At 42.0% G+C, this 19,550-nt stretch overlaps 1 protein-coding gene across 4 annotated transcripts in view; it reads left to right on the forward strand.

The window, feature by feature from the left end:
- EPS15L1 (epidermal growth factor receptor pathway substrate 15 like 1) overlaps nt 1-19,550 on the forward strand; it is a 243,741-nt gene that overhangs the window by 47,344 nt on the left and 176,847 nt on the right. For all 4 annotated transcript variants that reach the window (XM_044270441.1, XM_044270433.1, XM_044270447.1 and 1 more), the window contains exons 6-8: nt 6,884-6,946; nt 16,211-16,336; nt 17,887-17,946. In XM_044270441.1, coding sequence (XP_044126376.1) covers nt 6,884-6,946; nt 16,211-16,336; nt 17,887-17,946 — 249 coding nt within the window. The remainder of the gene's footprint in view (nt 1-6,883; nt 6,947-16,210; nt 16,337-17,886; nt 17,947-19,550) is intronic.

Genomic DNA, 19,550 nt, shown 5'->3' on the forward strand with positions numbered 1-19,550 from the left:
ATGAAATCATTGTGTAAAACTTACATAAATAAAAAAAATTGTATACATATTAGGTATCGCCGCGTCCGTGACAACTTGCTCTATAAAATTACCACATGATCTAACCTGTCATATGAATGTTGTAAATAACAAAAAAAAAAACGGTGCCAAAAAAGCTATTTCTTGTTACCTTGGCGCACAAAAAGTGTAACATAGAGCAACCAAAAATCATATGTACCCTAAACTAGTACCAACAAAACTGCCACCCTATCCCGAAGTTTCTAAAATGGGGTCACTTTTTTTGAGTTTCTACTCAAGGGGTGCATCAGGGGGGCTTCAAATGGGACATGGTGTAAATAAACCAGTCCACCAAAATCTGCCTTCCAAAAACCGTATCCTTTCCTTCTGTGCCCTGCCGTGTGCCCGTACAGCAGTTTACGACCACATATGGGGTGTTTCTGTAAACTACAGAATCAGGGCCATAAATGATGAGTTTTGTTTGGCTGTTAACCCTTGCTTTGTAACTGGAAAGAAAATATTAAAATGGAAAATCTGCCTAAAAAAGTGACATTTTGAAATTGTATCTCTATTTTCCATTAAATCTTGTGCAACACCTAAAGGGTTAACAAAGTTTGTAAACTCAGTTTTGTATACCTTGAGGGGTGCAGTTTCTTAGATGGGGTCACTTTTATGGAGTTTCTACTCTAGGGGTGCATCAGGGGGGCTTCAAATGGGACATGGTGTCAAAAAAACAGTCCAGCAAAACCTGCCTTCCAAAAACCAAACGGCGCACCTTTCACTCTACGCCCCGCTGTGTGGCCGTACAGTAGTTTACGGCCACATATGGGGTGTTTCTGTAAACGGCAGAGTCAGGGCAATAAAGATACAGTCTTGTTTGGCTGTTAACCCTTGTTTTGTTAGTAGAAAAAATGGGTTAAAATGGAAAATTAGGCAAAAAAATGAAATTCTCACATTTCATCCCCATTTGCCAATAACTCTTGTGCAACACCTAAAGGGTTAACAAAGTTTGTAAAATCAGTTTTGAATACCTTGAGGGGTGTAGTTTATAGAATGGGGTCATTTTTGGGTCGTTTCTATTATGTAAGCCTCGCAAAGTGACTTCAGAGCTGTAGTGGTCCCTAAAAATTGGGTTTTTGTAAATTTCTGAAAAATTTCAAGATTTGCTTCTAAACTTCTAAGCCTTGTAACATCCCCAAAAAATAAAATATCATTTCCAAAATAATTCAAACATGAAGTAGACATATGGGGAATGTAAAGTCATCACAATTTTTAGGGGTATTACTATGTATTACAGAAGTAGAGAAACTGAAACTTTGAAATTTGCTAATTTTTCCCAATTTTTGGTAAATTTGGCATTTTTTTATGCAAAAAAAAAATTTTTTTTTTACTTTATTTTACCAGTGTCATGAAGTACAATATGTGACGAAAAAACTCTCTCAGAATGGCCTGGATAAGTCAAAGCATTTTAAAGTTATCACCACTTAAAGTGACACTGGTCAGATTTGCAAAAAATGGCCTAGTCCTAAGGTGTAATAAGGCTGTGTCCTTAAGGGGTTAAAGGGGGTTGTTATAGTAGAAACTCGGACAGTCCCTTTAAATGTGATAGGATATCAAAAGAGTAGATGCCTAAAGGGAACCTGTCACCGGGATTTTGTGTATAGAGCTGAGGACATGGGTTGCTAGATAGCCAGCTAGCACATCCGCAATACCCAGTCCCCCATAGCTCTATGTGCTTTTATTGTGTATAGAAAACCGATTTGATACATATGCAAATTAACATAAGAGTCATATCTTACTTGTGTGACCAGAGAAGTCATATTTTCAAACTCTGACTCATCTCAGGTTAATTTGCATATGTATCAAATCGGTTTTTATACACAATAAAAGCACACATAGCTATGGGGACTGGGTATTGCGGGTGTGCTAGCGGCCATCTAGCAATCCATGTCCTCAGCTCTATACACAAAATCCCGGTGACAGGTTCCCTTTAAACCTCTTCTTCTTCTAGCAATGTGTTCTGTCCTCCTTGCCACTGATGTCATCTTTCTGGCTGCATTGGTGACATTGTCTTTACAGTGACGTGTGCACAAAATCATTGGCCCTAGCAGTATATAGGATGTCACTGCTGATTGGCTGCAGTGATGACCTGTGTGCATGGAACATCAGCTTTGCAACCAAGAAAACAAAAAGCAAAGGGGAGGACCGGAACACAGCGCAGAAAGCTGCAGGAGAGTAAAGGTGTATTGATTATTTTATTATTTTAGACCTGTCCAAGTTTTTATTTAACTTGGGCAACTCCTTTAAGGAAGTGCTTACTTTGTTATTTAAATGGATTTTTCAGACTCCTAATCTTGATGACCTTTCCTCAAGAGAGCAATATGATGTTTAGAGCAGCACTCGATTACCATACAGACCTTCACTGGAATGCACCAGCCATCCACGACCATAGATCCAAATTAGGCCAATCTGCCGTCAATCTTGTTTGTATGCTTTCCTCAAGAGAGTTCATCAGATCAGTTGTTCCCTGCTGCCATTGGCACAGAAATACCTCATTAAATAACAGCTTGAATAACAGCTCTGTTCAAAAAGTAGTGGCCGTGCTGGTGGGTTACTTCAGATCAGCTCACATGGACGCTCCCGTGTATGGGCAGTTCCTGACACTCCGCCGACATATTACGTATCAGGCTGTTGAATTTCAGTGCCTGGTCCTTTTGTTCTTTGGTAGAGCTGCTGCCAGAGGTGTCTGAGAGCATCTTTCTCGCTTCTGTCGATTGAAAATACAATGGGCGGTTGGCTGAAAGAGCGTTCATCAGAAACCTGTTGGATGTGTGCAGGGGCCACGTGCACTTATTTTCTCCTTGGTGAATCCTTTCTTGGCATTTTGTATTTCCCTTTTTTAGAGCGTGTTTTTCTCATCCTTTCTCCAGCTTCTACATGTTACCTTTACACCTCACATAGTTTTCATAGTACTTAGGAAGGAAGGAAATTGTTTTGATCCACCATTGAAGATGAAATCTGAGTTACATTTTTCTCTTTATAAGACGCGCACCCCCTTCCCCCCCCAAAGTGAGGGGAAAATGTCAGTGCGTCTTCTAAAGCGATGGTATAATTTTTACATGGCTGACACTGATGTATCGCGGGCCGATATGCTGCACAGCGCTGCCGGCGATACATCAGTTACAATTATGCGGGGTGGGAGGAGGGGCTGGAGGCTGGCAACTCGCGGCGGGGCCCGTTGCAGCCACTGTATTACACCAGACCTCACGCACAGCAGTCTTTTTGTATGTAAAGTCTGTTTCTTTATGCTGAAGCAATCGCTCTCTTTTGATAAACTAGCCTAATCGCCTGAAACAGTACTTACTCTATGAATGCAGTGTTCCGGCCAGCGCCTGACGTCAGTCAGTCGCGCTTCTGCGTTATTAATGAAGTGGGAGGAGCGTGACTGCGTGAGTGACGTCACGCGCCGGCTGGACCGCTGCATTCATAGTGAGTACTGTTTCAGATGATTAGGCTAGTTTATCAAAGAAGTGCGATTGCTTCAGCATTAAAGAAATAGACTTTACATACAAAGAGACTGCTGTGCGCAGAGTGTAATGGGACACATATTAAAGGGATATTCCCATCTTAGACAATGGGGGCATATCGCTAGGATATGCCCCCATTGTCTGATCGGTGCAGGTCCCACCCCTAGGACTCGCACCTATATCGAGAACTGAGCGGGCAGCGCTGTGGCTGGAGGACCCCAGATTTCCTGGGTTCTGTCCACCACCAGGTGCTAATCTCCGCCTCTCCCATAGAAGTGAATGGGAGCGTGTCGCGCATGCGCGGCCCATGCTCCCATTCATTTCTATGGGGCAGACTGCAATAGCAGAGCCAGCGCTCGGCTATTTTTGGTGGCCCCATAAAAATGAATGGAGGGTGACTGCGCAGTGCGCACTCCTTCACTTTCGGGGCTCCATTCTCGATATAGGTGCGGATCCCAGCGGTGAGACCCGCACCTATAAGACAATGGGGGCATATCCTAGCGATATGCCCCCATTGTCTGAGATGAGAAAACCCCTTTAATAAAGTAATGCTGTGAAACATAGGGCCATGAGGGGGACCAGCATAAGATGCTATATGTGTGTCATCCACAGGTCCCCCATAACAATGCCATCCTCAGACCACCATTAGTTCAAAATCCACCAAAAGCACACCTTTTGGTTCAAAATATTTATTTTCTTATTTTCCTCCTCAAAAACCTAGTTGCGTCTTATAATCAGGTGCATCTTATAAGCGAAAAATACGGTATATTTTCCTTCTAGTTTGAGTGTTGCAGATAGTTTTGCTGGTGTCACATTTCATTTCTGTGTCACTTGCTGTGCTCATAACTGAAACAGGAACATTGATGTTTTCTTTGCATTCACTTGCACAATTGACAGGAAGAGAATTAGTTCACTTGATTATTTTCATAATTTTATGGTTGAAAGGGTATATGCACATGTGTATTATCTGCAGCGTAATACAGTACCAGCTAAGTAGATGAAATTTTCTAAATCTTATTTATACTCTGCAGAAATTGAAATCCGCAACATGTCGGTTTGTACGTAATTTTCACTGCCGCTTTCACCTTTTGCAATGCAGATGGGTAGATCTGGGTCAAATCCATATCAAAATAATCAATACATGAAAAATCAGCGAGTAACACATGCGGATTTGGTGCGACAACCAAGCACAAATGTGTCTGGATAAATCTGCATAAACTTCTCTGCTGTGTTCGCTCGTCTGTGCAGCCTGTGTGCACAGTCCCCGCTGCCCGCTGCCCCCTCCCCACTCTGCTCCATGCTGCCTGACATCTTATCTGCTGGAAGGGGTAGATGAGTTTCTTTATCATGGCATATCTTGACTGTATAACAGCTAGAGATTCAAGCTGGGCAATCTAGGTTTCAAAGCTTTAAAACAAGACTAGGATTGCTAACCGCAATAAGTTACAAATTATGGCACTTAGAGTTAGCGCTTCTTTTTTTTTTTTTTTTTTTTTTTTTTTTAAAGCTTAGATTGTCGGCTTTAAAACAGGACTTGTTACACAGCCTGAGATGTCCTTGACTACTGAATTGCCACCCCTCTACATATGAACCACTTCCTTAGCAGGAAAGGGTTAAGCCATATTGAACATTAGGGTCCATTCACACGTCCATATGTGTTTTGTGGCTCTGCAAAACACTGACACCGGCAATGTGCTTTCCACATTTTGCGGACCGGACATCGCCGGCACTCTCGTAGAAAATGCCTTTTCTTGTCCAATTGCGGACAAGAATATAGGACATGTTCTATTTTTTGGTGGAACGGAAGTGCAGATCCTCAAATGTGTATGCGGACAGCACATTCCGGCCCCATTGAAAATGAATGGGTCCGCACCTGTTCCGCAAAATTTTGGAACGGATGCAGACCCATTTTGCGGAAGTGTGAATAAACCCTTAATGGAGTTTGCTTAGGTATAGTGACCTCTGTAGCTGGTCAGAATAATTCTTTCTGGGCAGTAACCCAGTGAGGTTAAACAACATGTGCAATATTAATCTTTCTCCTGCAATGAGGAAGAGACTCCCCTCCATGAGGAAGAAATTCATATTTGGTCATCCTGAAGGGCTATTCACATGAGCGTATTTCGGACGTATTATTCGTCCATAATCTAGCTGACTTAAACTCACAGCATCATAGTGTAATACAGATGGATTTGTTTGCAATACACTTGTGTGAATTCAGTGACCCTTCTCCAAAAATCTAGTAACTATAGTCTGTAATATTATTACACTCCAAAAATACATCCAGGCCCAGCTTGAACTCTTTTAGTGAACTCACCATCACCACCTCCTCAGGCAGAGAGTTCCATAGTCTCACTGCTCTTACCGTAAAGAATCCTCTTCTATGTTTGTGTACAAACCTTCTTTCCTCCAGACGCAGAGGATGTCCCCTCGTCACAGTCACCGTCCTGGGAATAAATAGATGATGGGAAAGATTTCTGTACTGACCCCTGATATATTTATTCATAGTTATTAGGCCTCCCCTCAGTTGTCTTTTTTATGAATAACCCTAATTTTGATAATCTTTCATTGTACTGTAGTCCCCTCATTCCAGTTATTACTTAGTTGCCCTCCTCTGAACCCTCTCAGCTCTGCTATCTCTGCCTTGTTAACAGGAGCCCAGAACTGTACACAGTACTCCAAGTGTGGTCTGACTATTGATTGTAAAGTGGTATGAACCCCTAGATCTTTTTGTCTTTGCAGCAGCCGGCTGTACTGTTCACTGATATCCCATTTAGTATCTAGTGGTGGCAATGTAGTTTTCATTCTCAATTTCATAACTTTACATTTGTTTGTGTTGATTTATTTATATGCTGCTAAAATTTCATTCCATACTTGTGAATAGGGATGTTTCTGTAACGTGTGCATGGATTTCAGCAAGTGAATGGGAGCTGATCTGCAGTAACCCAGCATGGGCACTACACAGTGGGTGGAGCTCTTTCTTTGACTTTGTCCTCTGGCACCAGTGGCTGCTGCAAACAGCTGATCAGCGAGGATGGCGGGTTTTACACCCTCACCGATCTGATATTGAGGGCCTATCCTAATGATAGGTCATCAGTATTTATAAGCCCAGAAAACCACTTTAAACTAAAATTTTTGATTTCTAATAATTTTGTAGATGCTAAAATGATGTGCTATACTGCTAGGGCTACACTGAGGTCTATCACACTATTGAGAAAGATCTTTGCTACTTCACATTTACACTTCTTTTTAAACACATTTTATAAATAATTCTTCTGCACCATTACAACGTATTAATTTCCCTTGGAAGATTATGCTAAACATGTAACTGTATTGCGTTTTTTTTTTTCTTCTTTTCAAAGAGTGATACCAGCAGCCCCCTTTTGATAACCCCTCCTCCTGTTGAAGGTCATTGGTCAGTTCGGGTAAGTCTTGTATGAATGCGGCTTTATATATTTTCTTTTTTTTGGGCAAAGTGCTGAAACACATTTTTATGGTGTAAGAGCAGTGCCTACAAAGTGTTAAGTTTTTATGATTCCTATTACAAGTAGCTATTTAGACACAAATTAACCATATACACACACCACTTATCTGCCACTTTTGACATAGAAAATGTCTGTTTGTGCTATGCTTATAGTAGTAGTTGCAATGTTTAGGCCATAGAATGCAGCTCTGTATTAGGTGTTTTATTTTAAATTTCCTGCCCCATTAGAAAGACCATGGTGTATATCATGGTGGAGGTAATCTTTTTACCAATTGCTGTATTTGTGATTTATCCTCTCCATTCTTGTCCTCAGCTGTGTCTCGTGACTGACATTCTGAATGCAACTGACACATCATTTTATTTGTGGACAGGATTTCAGTTGTATTATTCATTCCTATGGGAGCCTCAAGATAGGTTTCATAGGAATTAATAGAGAAACTAACTTCCTATCCACTATTAAGACAATGTGTCAGTTGTTAAGTGAGTGTTGGTCACATGATAGCTGAGGACAAGAAGGGAGGCTATAACTCACAGATAAAGCCACAGTTAAGGTTACCATCACTACAGTTTACATCATGTACATTTCTAATGGACCAGAGTGCTACCCTAAGTGTTTGTGCACTGGAAATTGATACATATGAGTTGTAAAGTATGGTCATTTTACCAACAGACTCTGTTTTGGGTGTTTTCATGGTTGTGCATATTGTTGGCATCTATTTGACCCACTATACTGAGGGTTTTCTTGGAACTCACTTATGTTCACACCCAGGTGGCTTTCTACTACCACACCCTTAACGGGCGTTCCGGGATGCGGCTATAGGATAGGTCACCAGTATTTGATCAGTAAGGATACAACACCTAGCAACCCCATCGATCAGTTGTTACCTACAGTCAAGGTTCCACTGTGTAATGGCCATTCCCGGTTACTGAGGCTACTTCCTGTTCAAGTGAATGGAGCTGAGCTGCAGTACCTGAGGATGACCACTACACAGTGTACGGAGCTGTCGTGTTCCAGTTCCATACACAGTTCACTGCCAAGAACTGTGGCTGATTGGTGGGGGTGCCAGGTATCAGACTAGATATTAGAAAAACAAAAATACAAAAAAACAAAATGGCTGCGCACCATTATATATGCAAACAATAGAACTAAGGAATGGGGGTCATTCTAAATAAAAGTGGTACAATACCGACTATAAATGAGTAATGGAAGCTCTTAGCGCACATACGTGTCGGGCCCACCTACCAAGCGTCAAGGTGACTTCCGCATATGGGTCCCTATCACTAAAGATACTGCCTCACTTTGGACTTTCTAAAGTCTCCAATATTCAGGGCTGTGTAGGAACCAGCTACAAAAGTACTCTGCTCAGAAGTCCCAGGTAGATGGGCGTGTCCAGTCTAAAAGGGGTGCCACCCCCAATATATTGCAAGAAAATTTAGACTAAAACCTTCAGAATCACAGGTGACTAGATATTAGAATTAGGCCTTTTTCACACTACAGTATGTCGATTTCAGTGTTTTGCGGTCCGTTTTTCACGGATCCGTTCTTCCGTTTTTTTTTTCTTCCGTTGTGTTTCCGTTCCGTTGTTCCGTTCCCTTTTTCCGTATGGCATATACAGTATACAGTAATTAAATAGAAAAAATTAAACTGGGCATAACATTTTCAATAGATGGTTAAAAAAAAAAAGGAACGGAAATGGAAGACCTACGGATGCATTTCCATATGTGTTCAGTTTTTTTTGCGGACCCATTGACTTGAATGGAGCCACGGACCATGATTTGCGGGCAATAATAGGACATGTTCTATCTTTCAACGGAACGGAAAAGACGGAAATACGTAAAAACTGAATGCATACGGAACACATTCCGTTTTTTTTGCGGAACCATTGAAATGAATGGTTCCTTATACGGACCGTATACGGAACGCCAAAAAAGGACCGCAAAACGAAAAAAACAAAAAACGGTAGTGTGAAAGAGGCCTTAGAAGGGGTTTAATGTGATGGAATTGAGCAATAAAGCTGCAGCATATGTAGTAGTTACTCTCAAACAAAGAGGCGCTTCCTGTCATTGTCGACCTGTTAGCTGAATTTGTTTGCCATTCTGAATATTTCACCTGAACATAAAAAAAAAATTACTTGGCTCTAATACCCGATTTGATTGGTCACCCTACTGTATCCCATTTTTAGGTAACAATAATTCTCCAAACATCCCATTTATATAGCAATTATTTTCCACCCTTATTAGATAACATCTCTCAGACCCTCTGCTCCTGGTCTATTCTATTTATTTGCTGGCTTCAACCTTTTGGACGTTCTCGCCATCCACCTCCTTTTGGGGTCTTTTTTTTTTTTTTTTTTTTTTACCACAGTCAACAGAATATTGTCACTCTTAGGTCCCTTTCACACGAGCAAGTTTCCTGGCGGGTGCAATGCGTGACGTGAATGCATAGCACCCGCACTAAAATCTGACCCATTTATTTCAATGTGTCTGTGTACATTAGTTCTGCGTGAAAAACGCAGCATGTTCTATATTCTGCGTTTTTCACGCAGCCCTGGCCCCATAGAAGTGAATGGGGCTTCAGTGAAAACTGCATTGCATCCGGAAGCAGGTGCGGATGCAATGCATTTTTCACTGATGGTTGCTAAGAGATGTTTGTAAACCTTCAGTTTTTTTTTTTATCATGCACGTGAAAAACGCATTGTACCCGCGCGTAAAAAACTGAACAACTTAACGCAATCGCAGACAACACTGGCTGAACTTGCTTGCAAAATGGTGCGAGTTTCACTGAACGCATCCGGAGCCAATCCATCACGCTCGTTTGAAAGGGGCCTTAGGGCCCTGTGTATTGATACTGCCACATAAACAAGGAGCACCAAATCAGTTCCAACAAGTGATCCATCTCCATAGAATAATATATTGGGTCAAAAGACCAGTAAACAAGGTTTGGGTCTCTGTAGAAGAAGAAATGACACATTTTACTTAATGGCAGTTGGTGTTTTCAGACACAGAAACCCTCTTAAGTGAGAAATTGGCTACACTAACCCCGTCACCTCCAAGATGATATGCAATGTTCACTTGCCCCAACCCTTCACTGCAACTACAAGCAAAAGATATTTCATTCTTGCGACCTCATCCTAAATTGCACAATTCCACTGAACTTTCATTACCAACACTTGAACGTCGGTACCATACTGGATACAGAAATCATACTCGCACTATTGGAACAACACAAACCTCAGCCACCTCAGCAAATGCACATGATCATAGAAACCCATCTCGCAAAGACATGACCTAGGCAGACCTTTGACCCGGTTTTGAACACTTATTGCCCAAACCATCCGTAGAAAAACTTAACATCTTTGGCATGAGAGCAACGTCTTATATCCCGCTCTACTCATTTACCTGCTTTCCTGACAGTATGGACAATACACCTCTGAAGAAAGAGAAAATATTATCAGCTCCCAAACAGGCTTCCAGATGTGTTAGGACCGAGAACCAGATGGCCCCTGTGACGAAACAAACCCAAGTGTTTTGGAGGGGGCTGTTTGCCAGCCTCTTGCCTCAGGATTATGGCCCATACTAACTTTAAAGGAGAAGACAGACTGGCCGCACAGCTTAAGGGCTGTTTCACACGAGCGGATGCCGTGCGTCGCATCCGCTCCGTGAAAGACAGCCAAAACCCGATGCAGACTTCAGAGGCACGGAGCATTAACATGACTGATAATGCTCCGTGCCTCTCTGTGATCTCTTTACTACGAAATCACAGTGACAACTGTGATTTCGTAGTAAAGAGATCACAGAGAGGCACGGAGCATTATCAGTCATGTTAATGCTCCGTGCCTCTGAAGTCTGCATCGGGTTTTGGCTGTCTTTCACGGAGCGGATGCGACGCACGGCATCCGCTCGTGTGAAACAGCCCTAAATCTGTCTTTGGAATTGTATTTTATGTTATTATGCGTTCGGTTAAATTGTATGTTATGTGAGGGTACCCAGATAGCTAATATTATTGTATTCATGCCATTCACCTAATGATATGCACTCAGACTTGAGCTATCTGGGGATATGTTAAATGTCTGTGTTTGCTGTGGGGGTGTGACATTGTGTGTTTGGGTGGTGATTCCTGTCCTGTTGTCTCCACATGTGTATTGGCGATTTCCCTTTGTCCTGAGAGATAATTGGATTGCTCCTCAGGTGTCGCCAGGGCAGAGAGGAGGAAACCATGATGCATTGTGGGGATGTGTTGTGTCTGTGTATCTTGAATTGCTGCATATCTGTCCTGTGTCACAGTCTCCCTTCTGGTCCCCTAGGGGCGTGTCCACCAGATGGGGACCTGCATAAATACGGGCGAGTAGCCCTCAATAAAGTGTTCCTGTTTTATCCTTCATCATGTTGAGACTGGTGTTTGGATAACTGATCAAAACTGGGGGATTGCTATACGCTAAAGATTTGCTATACTCCTCTGGCATAACTACTAGCTCTTGTAAGAGCTGTTCCGGCTCTCGGGTTTTAGGAGAGGTTCACCCACTGGAGCCTGGAGCCTTGTCGTAGGTCCAGGGTGGGTAGGAGACGGTGAGACCTCAACCAAGCTTCGGCGGTTCATGGGGTCTGCAGTGCGTACGGTGTCAAGTGGAGTGCTCGGAGTCCCCGAAAAGCACTAGTAGCATCTATTGACGGAGGTACCCGGTCGGGGTGCTAGGAGATCCGTTACAGCCCCTTACCACAATGAGACGTCATTAATGTACCCCCTGTTACAACCCTTATGTTGGAGGTTTTGTAAGGAAGCACGCTCATACCTCCAGCTATGGTGGTTCTGTGCTTTTATCAAAACATATTGGTCCACGATTATATGACACATAACTCTGATTTCTGGAGTCTCACTGCACTTAAACCTGGAAACTTGTCTACTACATTTGTTCCCTGAACACCCAACCCTAAACAGCTGGCCCAAAAAAAGAAAACTTCCTCTAAAATAATGTCAAACAGATGCCAAAAGGAATGAATGGCAATAGGGTAAAGACACCTCACTATTCTCAGAAGCAGGGTGTTAAGTTATATCTAAAGGAGGTATGTGAAGATAAGTGTGTATCCCAAACTCAGGAAACCCTGGTCCAATAGATGTGTGAATAATTAGGTAATATATTGGCAAAACAATAACTGGCTCTCATAGATGTCACAGTTTTAAAATGCTTTAATCCACACTTCATGTATCTAATAGGAGAATAAGCATCCATTGACCTCAGTAAAAGGAAGTACAAAAATGTGTTGAGAGCCTGTCACCTTGAAAATACATTGTAATCTGCCAGCAGCCTGTTGTAGTGCATGAGGAGCTGAGCAGATTTTTGTGGGAAAAGATTTAGTATTACTTGCATTTCAATTTTTTTAATTCCTGCTCACTCTGGGGTTTAAAGTCAAGGAGGCGGTCCTATCGGTGACTGACAGCCTTCCCTCTATGACTGTGTATACAGAGATAGCTGTCAGTCACTGACTGATGTCAAGGAGACGGTCCTATCAGTGACTGACAGCCTTCCCTCTATGACTGTGTATACAGAGATAGCTGTCAGTCACTGACTGATGTCAAGGAGACGGTCCTATCAGTGACTGAAAGCCTTCCCTCTATGACTGTGTATACAGAGATAGCTGTCAGTCACTGACTGATGTCATGGAGGCGGTCCTATCAGTGACTGACAGCCTTCCCTCTATGACTGTGTATATAGAGATAGCTGTCAGTCACTGACTGATGTCAAGGAGGCGGTCCTATCAGTGATTGACAGCCTTCCCTCTATGACTGTGTATATAGAGATAGCTGTCAGTCACTGACTGATGTCAAGGAGGCGGTCCTATCAGTGATTGACAGCCTTCCCTCTATGACTATGTATACAGAGATAGCTGTCAGTCACTGACTGATGACAAGGAGGCGGTCCTATCAGTGACTGACAGCCTTCTCTCTATGACTGTGTATACAGAGATAGCTGTCAGTCACTGACTGATGTCAAGGAGGCAGTCCTATCAGTGACTGACAGCCTTCCCTCTATGACTGTGTATACAGAGATAGCTGTCAGTCACTGACTGATAACAAGGAGGCGGTCCTATCAGTGAGTGACAGCCTTCCCTCTATGACTGTGTATACAGAGATAGCTGTCAGTCACTGACTGATGTCAAGGAGGCGGTCCTATCAGTGACTGACAGCCTTCCCTCTATGACTGTGTATATAGAGATAGCTGTCAGTCACTGACTGATGACAAGGAGGCTTTCCTATCAGTGACTGCCAGCCTTCCCTCTATGACTGTGTATACAGAGATAGCTGTCAGTCACTGACTGATGACAAGGAGGCGGTCCTATCAGTGACTGACAGCCTTCCCTCTATGACTGTGTATACAGAGATAGCTGTCAGTCACTGACTGATGTCAAGGAGGCGGTCCTATCAGTGATTGACACCTACAACGACCTCATAATCCTCAAACAACACCCCTAGATCATAGACTATAAATGACACCACAAAAACTGATCAATGGGACCAATATCATAAAATATATAGAAATCTTTATTAATCATAATACTGATCAGACTTTAGAAAGAAGGATGACACAATTGCAATTTGATACAGAAAAATACAAGGGGCCCATTACCAGACAATGTCCATCAGAATCATTATTGTAACATCAATGTGGCTCTAAGAATACACTGTCCTATGAGGGAATATTTCTCAATACAGCCTACTATGATATTAGTGGGCAGTGCAACAGACCAATATAAAAGGCTGCCAAGATTATACATAAATAATAAGCAGGTGTGCCTTAAAAAAGCGGAAATACGTGCAATTAAATAAATGATAACACTTATATATATCAGGTATATTGAGCTAGGCATAATATTAAATGGCACACATGTTTATCAGTCCTAATTCGCAGCCTATATGCAATTCATATCTTTATATATCCATCCCTAGGTATAGATGTCTAAACAATATAAGTCTAAAACATACCCAGAGTCATAATGCACAGAGACTGGAATGTCCCCCCACGTACTGACACCTCATACGTCCATTTTGAAAAGACAACATCTGGATATCTGTGGTCGACCATGGTGAGGCCTGTTCTGAGTGGAATCTGTCTTGTTAAACCACTGTATGGTCTTGGCCACCATGCTGCAGCTCAGTTTCAGAATGTTGGCAATCTTCTTATAGCCTAGGCGGGCCTGGCCATCTTTATGTACAGCAACAATTCTCTTTTTTTTTTTTTAGATTCTCAGAGAGTTCTTTGCCATGAGGTGCCATGTTAACTTCCAGTGACCAGTATGAGAGTGATAACACCAAATTTAACACACCTGCTCCCCATTCACACCTGATACCTTGTAACACCAGTGAGTCACATGACACCGGGGAAGGAAAATGGCTAATTGGGAACAATTTGGCCCTTTTTCACTTAGGGGTGTACTGACTATTGCTGCCAGTGGTTTAGACATTAATTGCTGTGTGTTGAGTTATTTTGAAGGCACATCACATTTACAAGTTATACAAGTTGTACACTGACTACTTCACATTGTATCAAAGTGTCAGATCTTCAGTGTTGTCCCATGAAAAGATAGAAGAAAATATCTACAGAAATGTGAGGGGTGGACTCACTGTTGTGAGATACTGTACTCATTATTGGAATTTCACAGTTTTAAAGGTGCACTAAGTTTTGATAAAAATTTTGATATGTCATAGAGACATAACAGGTTTTGATCAGTGGGGGTCTCGGCACTCAAACTCAAAACTTGGTGACACGTTCAATAGAACCTGTCACCACTGACATGCCTGGTCTAATAGCTACATGCATTCTCCATCTAATAGCTGTTCTGGAACATCTAATCTTATGACTCTATGGGGGGGGGGGGGGGGTCATTTATTAAACAGAAATATGCCTAAATTAGGTAATTTGCACTGCAATCTGCAACTTCTCCCCCTTGCACCATGTCTAAAAAATAAATAAATTTGCGTGGCGTGGGCAGGGAAGGGGACAGGCTGGCAGGCCAGTCTCATTTACCATTTTCTATGCCTGTTTTAGATGTCTAAATGGTCTAAATGTAAGACAGCAAGGAAGCTGCGTTATGTGGAGGCTCTTCATAACTCCGACAGATCCACTGCCAGGTATAGGGCTTTTTAAGGGTACTTTCACACTAGCGTCATTCTTTTCCGGCATTGAGTTTCCGTCCAAGGGGCTCAATACCGGAAAATAACTGATCAGTTTTATCCCAATGCATTCTGAATGGAGAGCAATCCGATCAGGATGCATCAGTTCAGTCTTTTTTGCCATTTCAGGACGGAGAAAATACCGCAGCATGCCGGTCCAGTCTGCGCATGCAAAAGAAATTTATACCGCATCCGTTTTTCCGGGTGACACCGGAGAGACGGATCTGGCATTTCAATGCATTTGTCAGATGGATCCACATCCAGATCTGTCTGACAAATGCCATCAGTTTGCATATGTTTTGCCGGATCGGCGACGGAACTGCCTGCTGGGAATTCGCTGCCGCAAGTGTGAAAGTACCCTAAGACCGCCTTCTAAAACGCCAGTCTTAATAAATGTGCCCTTAAGTCTCACTCTATCCAATCAGTGCTGCCATTTTCAGACTGTGCAGAGACACCCCCCAACTGGTTACCACCCCTTTGTACCCTTACTGCAGACTGCTAGCAATTCACTTCTAGTAGAATAATAAAGGAATCGCACAACATAGTCATAAAAATAGATTTTCCCGAATAAATGGGGAATTTATGTATCTATTAAACCAGACATGTCAGGAGAGGTGAAAGGTCCTCTTTAACTACAGTCATCTTATAATAAGGCAGACCGATATATTTTTGTTCTTACTTTATAACCGCCTCTGTCTTCTGTTTCATAGGCAAAATACAGGTTGACTTAGTTGGCAGCTTGTATTGTTGGTAGTCATGCAGGCATATTTAGGCAAATAGAGTTATGATTTCCCTGCTGCCCATAAAAGCATTGTGCCCCCACATTGCAGTAGTAAGACCAGGAATTGCTAATTTCCCACGGCCCACCTAGAATCAGGTATAGTAAAAATGCCGTATAAAGTCAGGCTCCCTCCGTTCTCTCTCGGTTGTCAGCACATCCCTTTGATATTTAGCCACTGGTGTCACTGTATAAACGTTTTAAGATCACTAGATCTTTGTTTGTGTTGTTTAAAATTACCACTTTATTTTGCTTACCAGATAGAAGAGAAATCCAAGTTTGATGGAATATTCGATAGTTTATTGCCAGTGAATGGCTTACTGTCTGGGGACAAGGTGAAACCGGTACTTATGAACTCCAAACTACCTCTGGATATTTTAGGAAGGGTGAGAGTGCATTTATTTTGTTACACATTTAAAACCCCACCTTTGCAACTATTTTTCTTCAGTGCATCTAAAAAGAAAAATGAAGTAACTGTTCAAGTAGTTTTGATTAGAAATATCCTACCATTTTTATATATAGCCCCTAAGCAGACCTGTATGTCTCAAAGGTCGAAGCCTGCAGAGTTTGATCCTGCAGCCATACTCCCTTCTATCAGTACTATCGTTATTGGTAATCTCAGGAATGTGTGTTAGTAAGCCCCATCTACATGACCGTAATTTTCCTCCGTTCCACACGGATGCTGACTCATTAGTTTCAATGGGGCCTCAAAAAATACAGACAGCACCACGTGCTGTCCACATCCGTATGTCTGTTCCATAGCCCTGCAAAAATGGGTTTGCAAAAAAAACTAAAACGGATGCAACGTGGACGTCATCCATATTTTTTGTGTATCTGCGTTTTGCGGACCGCAAAATACATACGGTCACGTGAATGCACCCTAAGAAGGATGAGACAGATGGAAGGCGGAGTGTTACTGCAACATTAGACTACACAGTACCATGGAGACACTAAGGTCTGCATAGAAACTGTAAACTTAAGATGGTAAAAAAAAAAAATATATATATATATATTATTTTATGCACTTATATAGCGCTGCTATATTCCACAGCACTTTACAGACATTGACATCAAGCTCTCCCCAATGGGGCTCACAATCTAAGCTCCCTCTCAGTATGTCTTTGGAGTGTGGGAGGAAACCGAAATACCCATAGGAAACCCACACAAACAAGGGGAGAACATACAAACTCCATGCAGATGTAGTCCTTTGTCATATTTGACCCTAGCTAACCACTGAGCCACTGTGCTGCCTGCCTGTATGTATGTGTGTGTGTGTGTGTGTGTGTGTGTATATATATATATATATATATATATATATATATATATATATATACACACACAGACACACACTTCATTCTCAGGGACTGGTGTAGACTTGAATTATAACTTACTCCAACTGCATTGGTACGGTACACTCCACTCCTCCAACTAAGCCCCACTACTTTTCCTGCAAATTTAGAAAAGTGGTGAGAAGCAGAAAAAGTCACAAATTACAGCGCAAATATGGCATGCTCCATACTTTGCGACTTTTTCACGCCACAATAGTGGCGTAAACAGCCTGAGAATTCCTTAGTTAAATAAAACTATTCCAGTTATTTACATATAGTCACACATGTCAAATTTGAAAAATGCGGCTCAGTGTTAGGTCCAAAATGGCTTCATCTGAAAGTGGTTAATATTTTGATTCTCTACAAGACGCCCCCACGCTCCCCTTGCTGTACTGTCTCAAAGCTCTGCTTAATACACTGTCACTGACTGTCAGTGTTATCATACCTATAGTCACTTATTGAACTTATTAATAACAGTGGGTAGTTTCTCCACCTTTGCAGTTTGGCTCATACAATTGTGCCATTTGTCTTTCATGGATAATATGTGTGCGCTGACTGGTCAGAATATGTATTCCAAGTTATGAGATGTAATTTTTGGTTATCCACAGGTATGGGAACTGAGTGACATAGACAAGGATGGACACTTGGACAGGGATGAGTTTGCAGTGGTAAGTGCACTATCATTATGGATCTATGAACAGAAAAAGAACAAGGACCTTTCACAAAAAAATGCAATGCATCACCATGTTGTAGAGCAGGAGAAGCCAAGCAGATTGACATGTGTATATATGTATATGCATGTATGTTTGTATGTATATATATATATATATATATATATATATATACACACATATATATATATATATATATATATATATATATAGATGTACACACACACAGGAAAAGATTCAGGAAAACCTGTCATTTATACCTTTGCTTTTTCTACCTTCTGTGAAAAGCATCGGTACAGGAGGGAGGGGTTATCAGTGATTCATAGCATTGTGTGTATACAGAGATAGTTGTCAGCCACTGCTAACTCCTCCATGCACAGATAACAATTTACAGGGCTGTAGATGTAAATGTAAAAATTACTCGTTTTACTGACTCTTTTCCTACAAAAATACATATGAACCTGCTCAGCTTCTCCTGCTCTATAACATGCTGCTTTCAGATTGCATTGGATTTTTTGATTACAGGTTCTCTTTAAAAGAGTTATCAGAGACTAAAAAAATTTCCCCCATATGCCCAGGCCCCTCACACCGAATCTACTTACCTGGCTTCCCCCTCCCTGTGCCACTCCTGGTTCCCACACCGTCACCGCTGCTTTTTCCCATGCTCGGATGACAACATCCGGTGTCTCGGAGGGTGCTGGAGGGGAGTAGCAGCCAATGGCAGACGGTGAGAAGCAGCAGTGGTGATGAGGGGAGCGGGAAGCAGGGTAAATAGATTCAGTGTGAGGGGCGTATGGGGGACATTTTTTAGTCTTGCATAACCCTTTACTGGCTTGGGTATCTAATGTTCAGTTTTTAGGTGTTTGAAGTGTTTTAGGTGTTTCAGTTGTAAATGTTATTTTCTTCTACATAATGTCATAGGCGACTTTTTGTGCTCACTTGTGAAAAAATGTTGCTTTTTTACATCACTGTGACGCTTTGCAGTCTCGGCAATACAAAGAAATCGCGAATGCATTATGTTCTAAAATCACAGAATCACCAGAGCCCTCTTCTGCACACAGAGTTAAAACTTTCCGTTACAGCTCACAGAGCAGAGGTTAATTAGCAAACCCTCAATCTGATATCATCATGACAAAACCTCATAAACTGGCCTTCTCTCTAGTCTGAGCAGCCCCAACACAGCATGAGTTTTCACACTCCTTAAGCCTGGTCAGACCAAAAGAGAAGGACAGATCCTTATCACACAGCTGGTTAGTACAAGAAGGAAGATGACCTTAGAGCAGGCATGTCCAAACTGCGGCCCTCCAGCTGTTGCAAAACTACAACTCCCAGCATGCCCTAATAGCTGTAAGCTATCCAGGCATTCTGGGAGTTGTAGTTTTGCCACAGCTGGAAGGCCACAGTTTGGACATGCCTGCCCCATATTTCTTCATATTTCCTGGGTTAGGAAAAGACAAAATGAACAATCTCTTCAGAAATTGTATCGGTTTTTCTATCACACCTTCCAGGAAATCCGCAAGTCAATTGGAAATCCCAGCTCTGAGAGATAATGGTTCTCAGGCACATATATATATATATATATATATATATATATATATCTC

Source organism: Bufo gargarizans, chromosome 1 (assembly GCF_014858855.1).
Source record: "Bufo gargarizans isolate SCDJY-AF-19 chromosome 1, ASM1485885v1, whole genome shotgun sequence".
Taxonomy (NCBI): domain Eukaryota; kingdom Metazoa; phylum Chordata; class Amphibia; order Anura; family Bufonidae; genus Bufo; species Bufo gargarizans.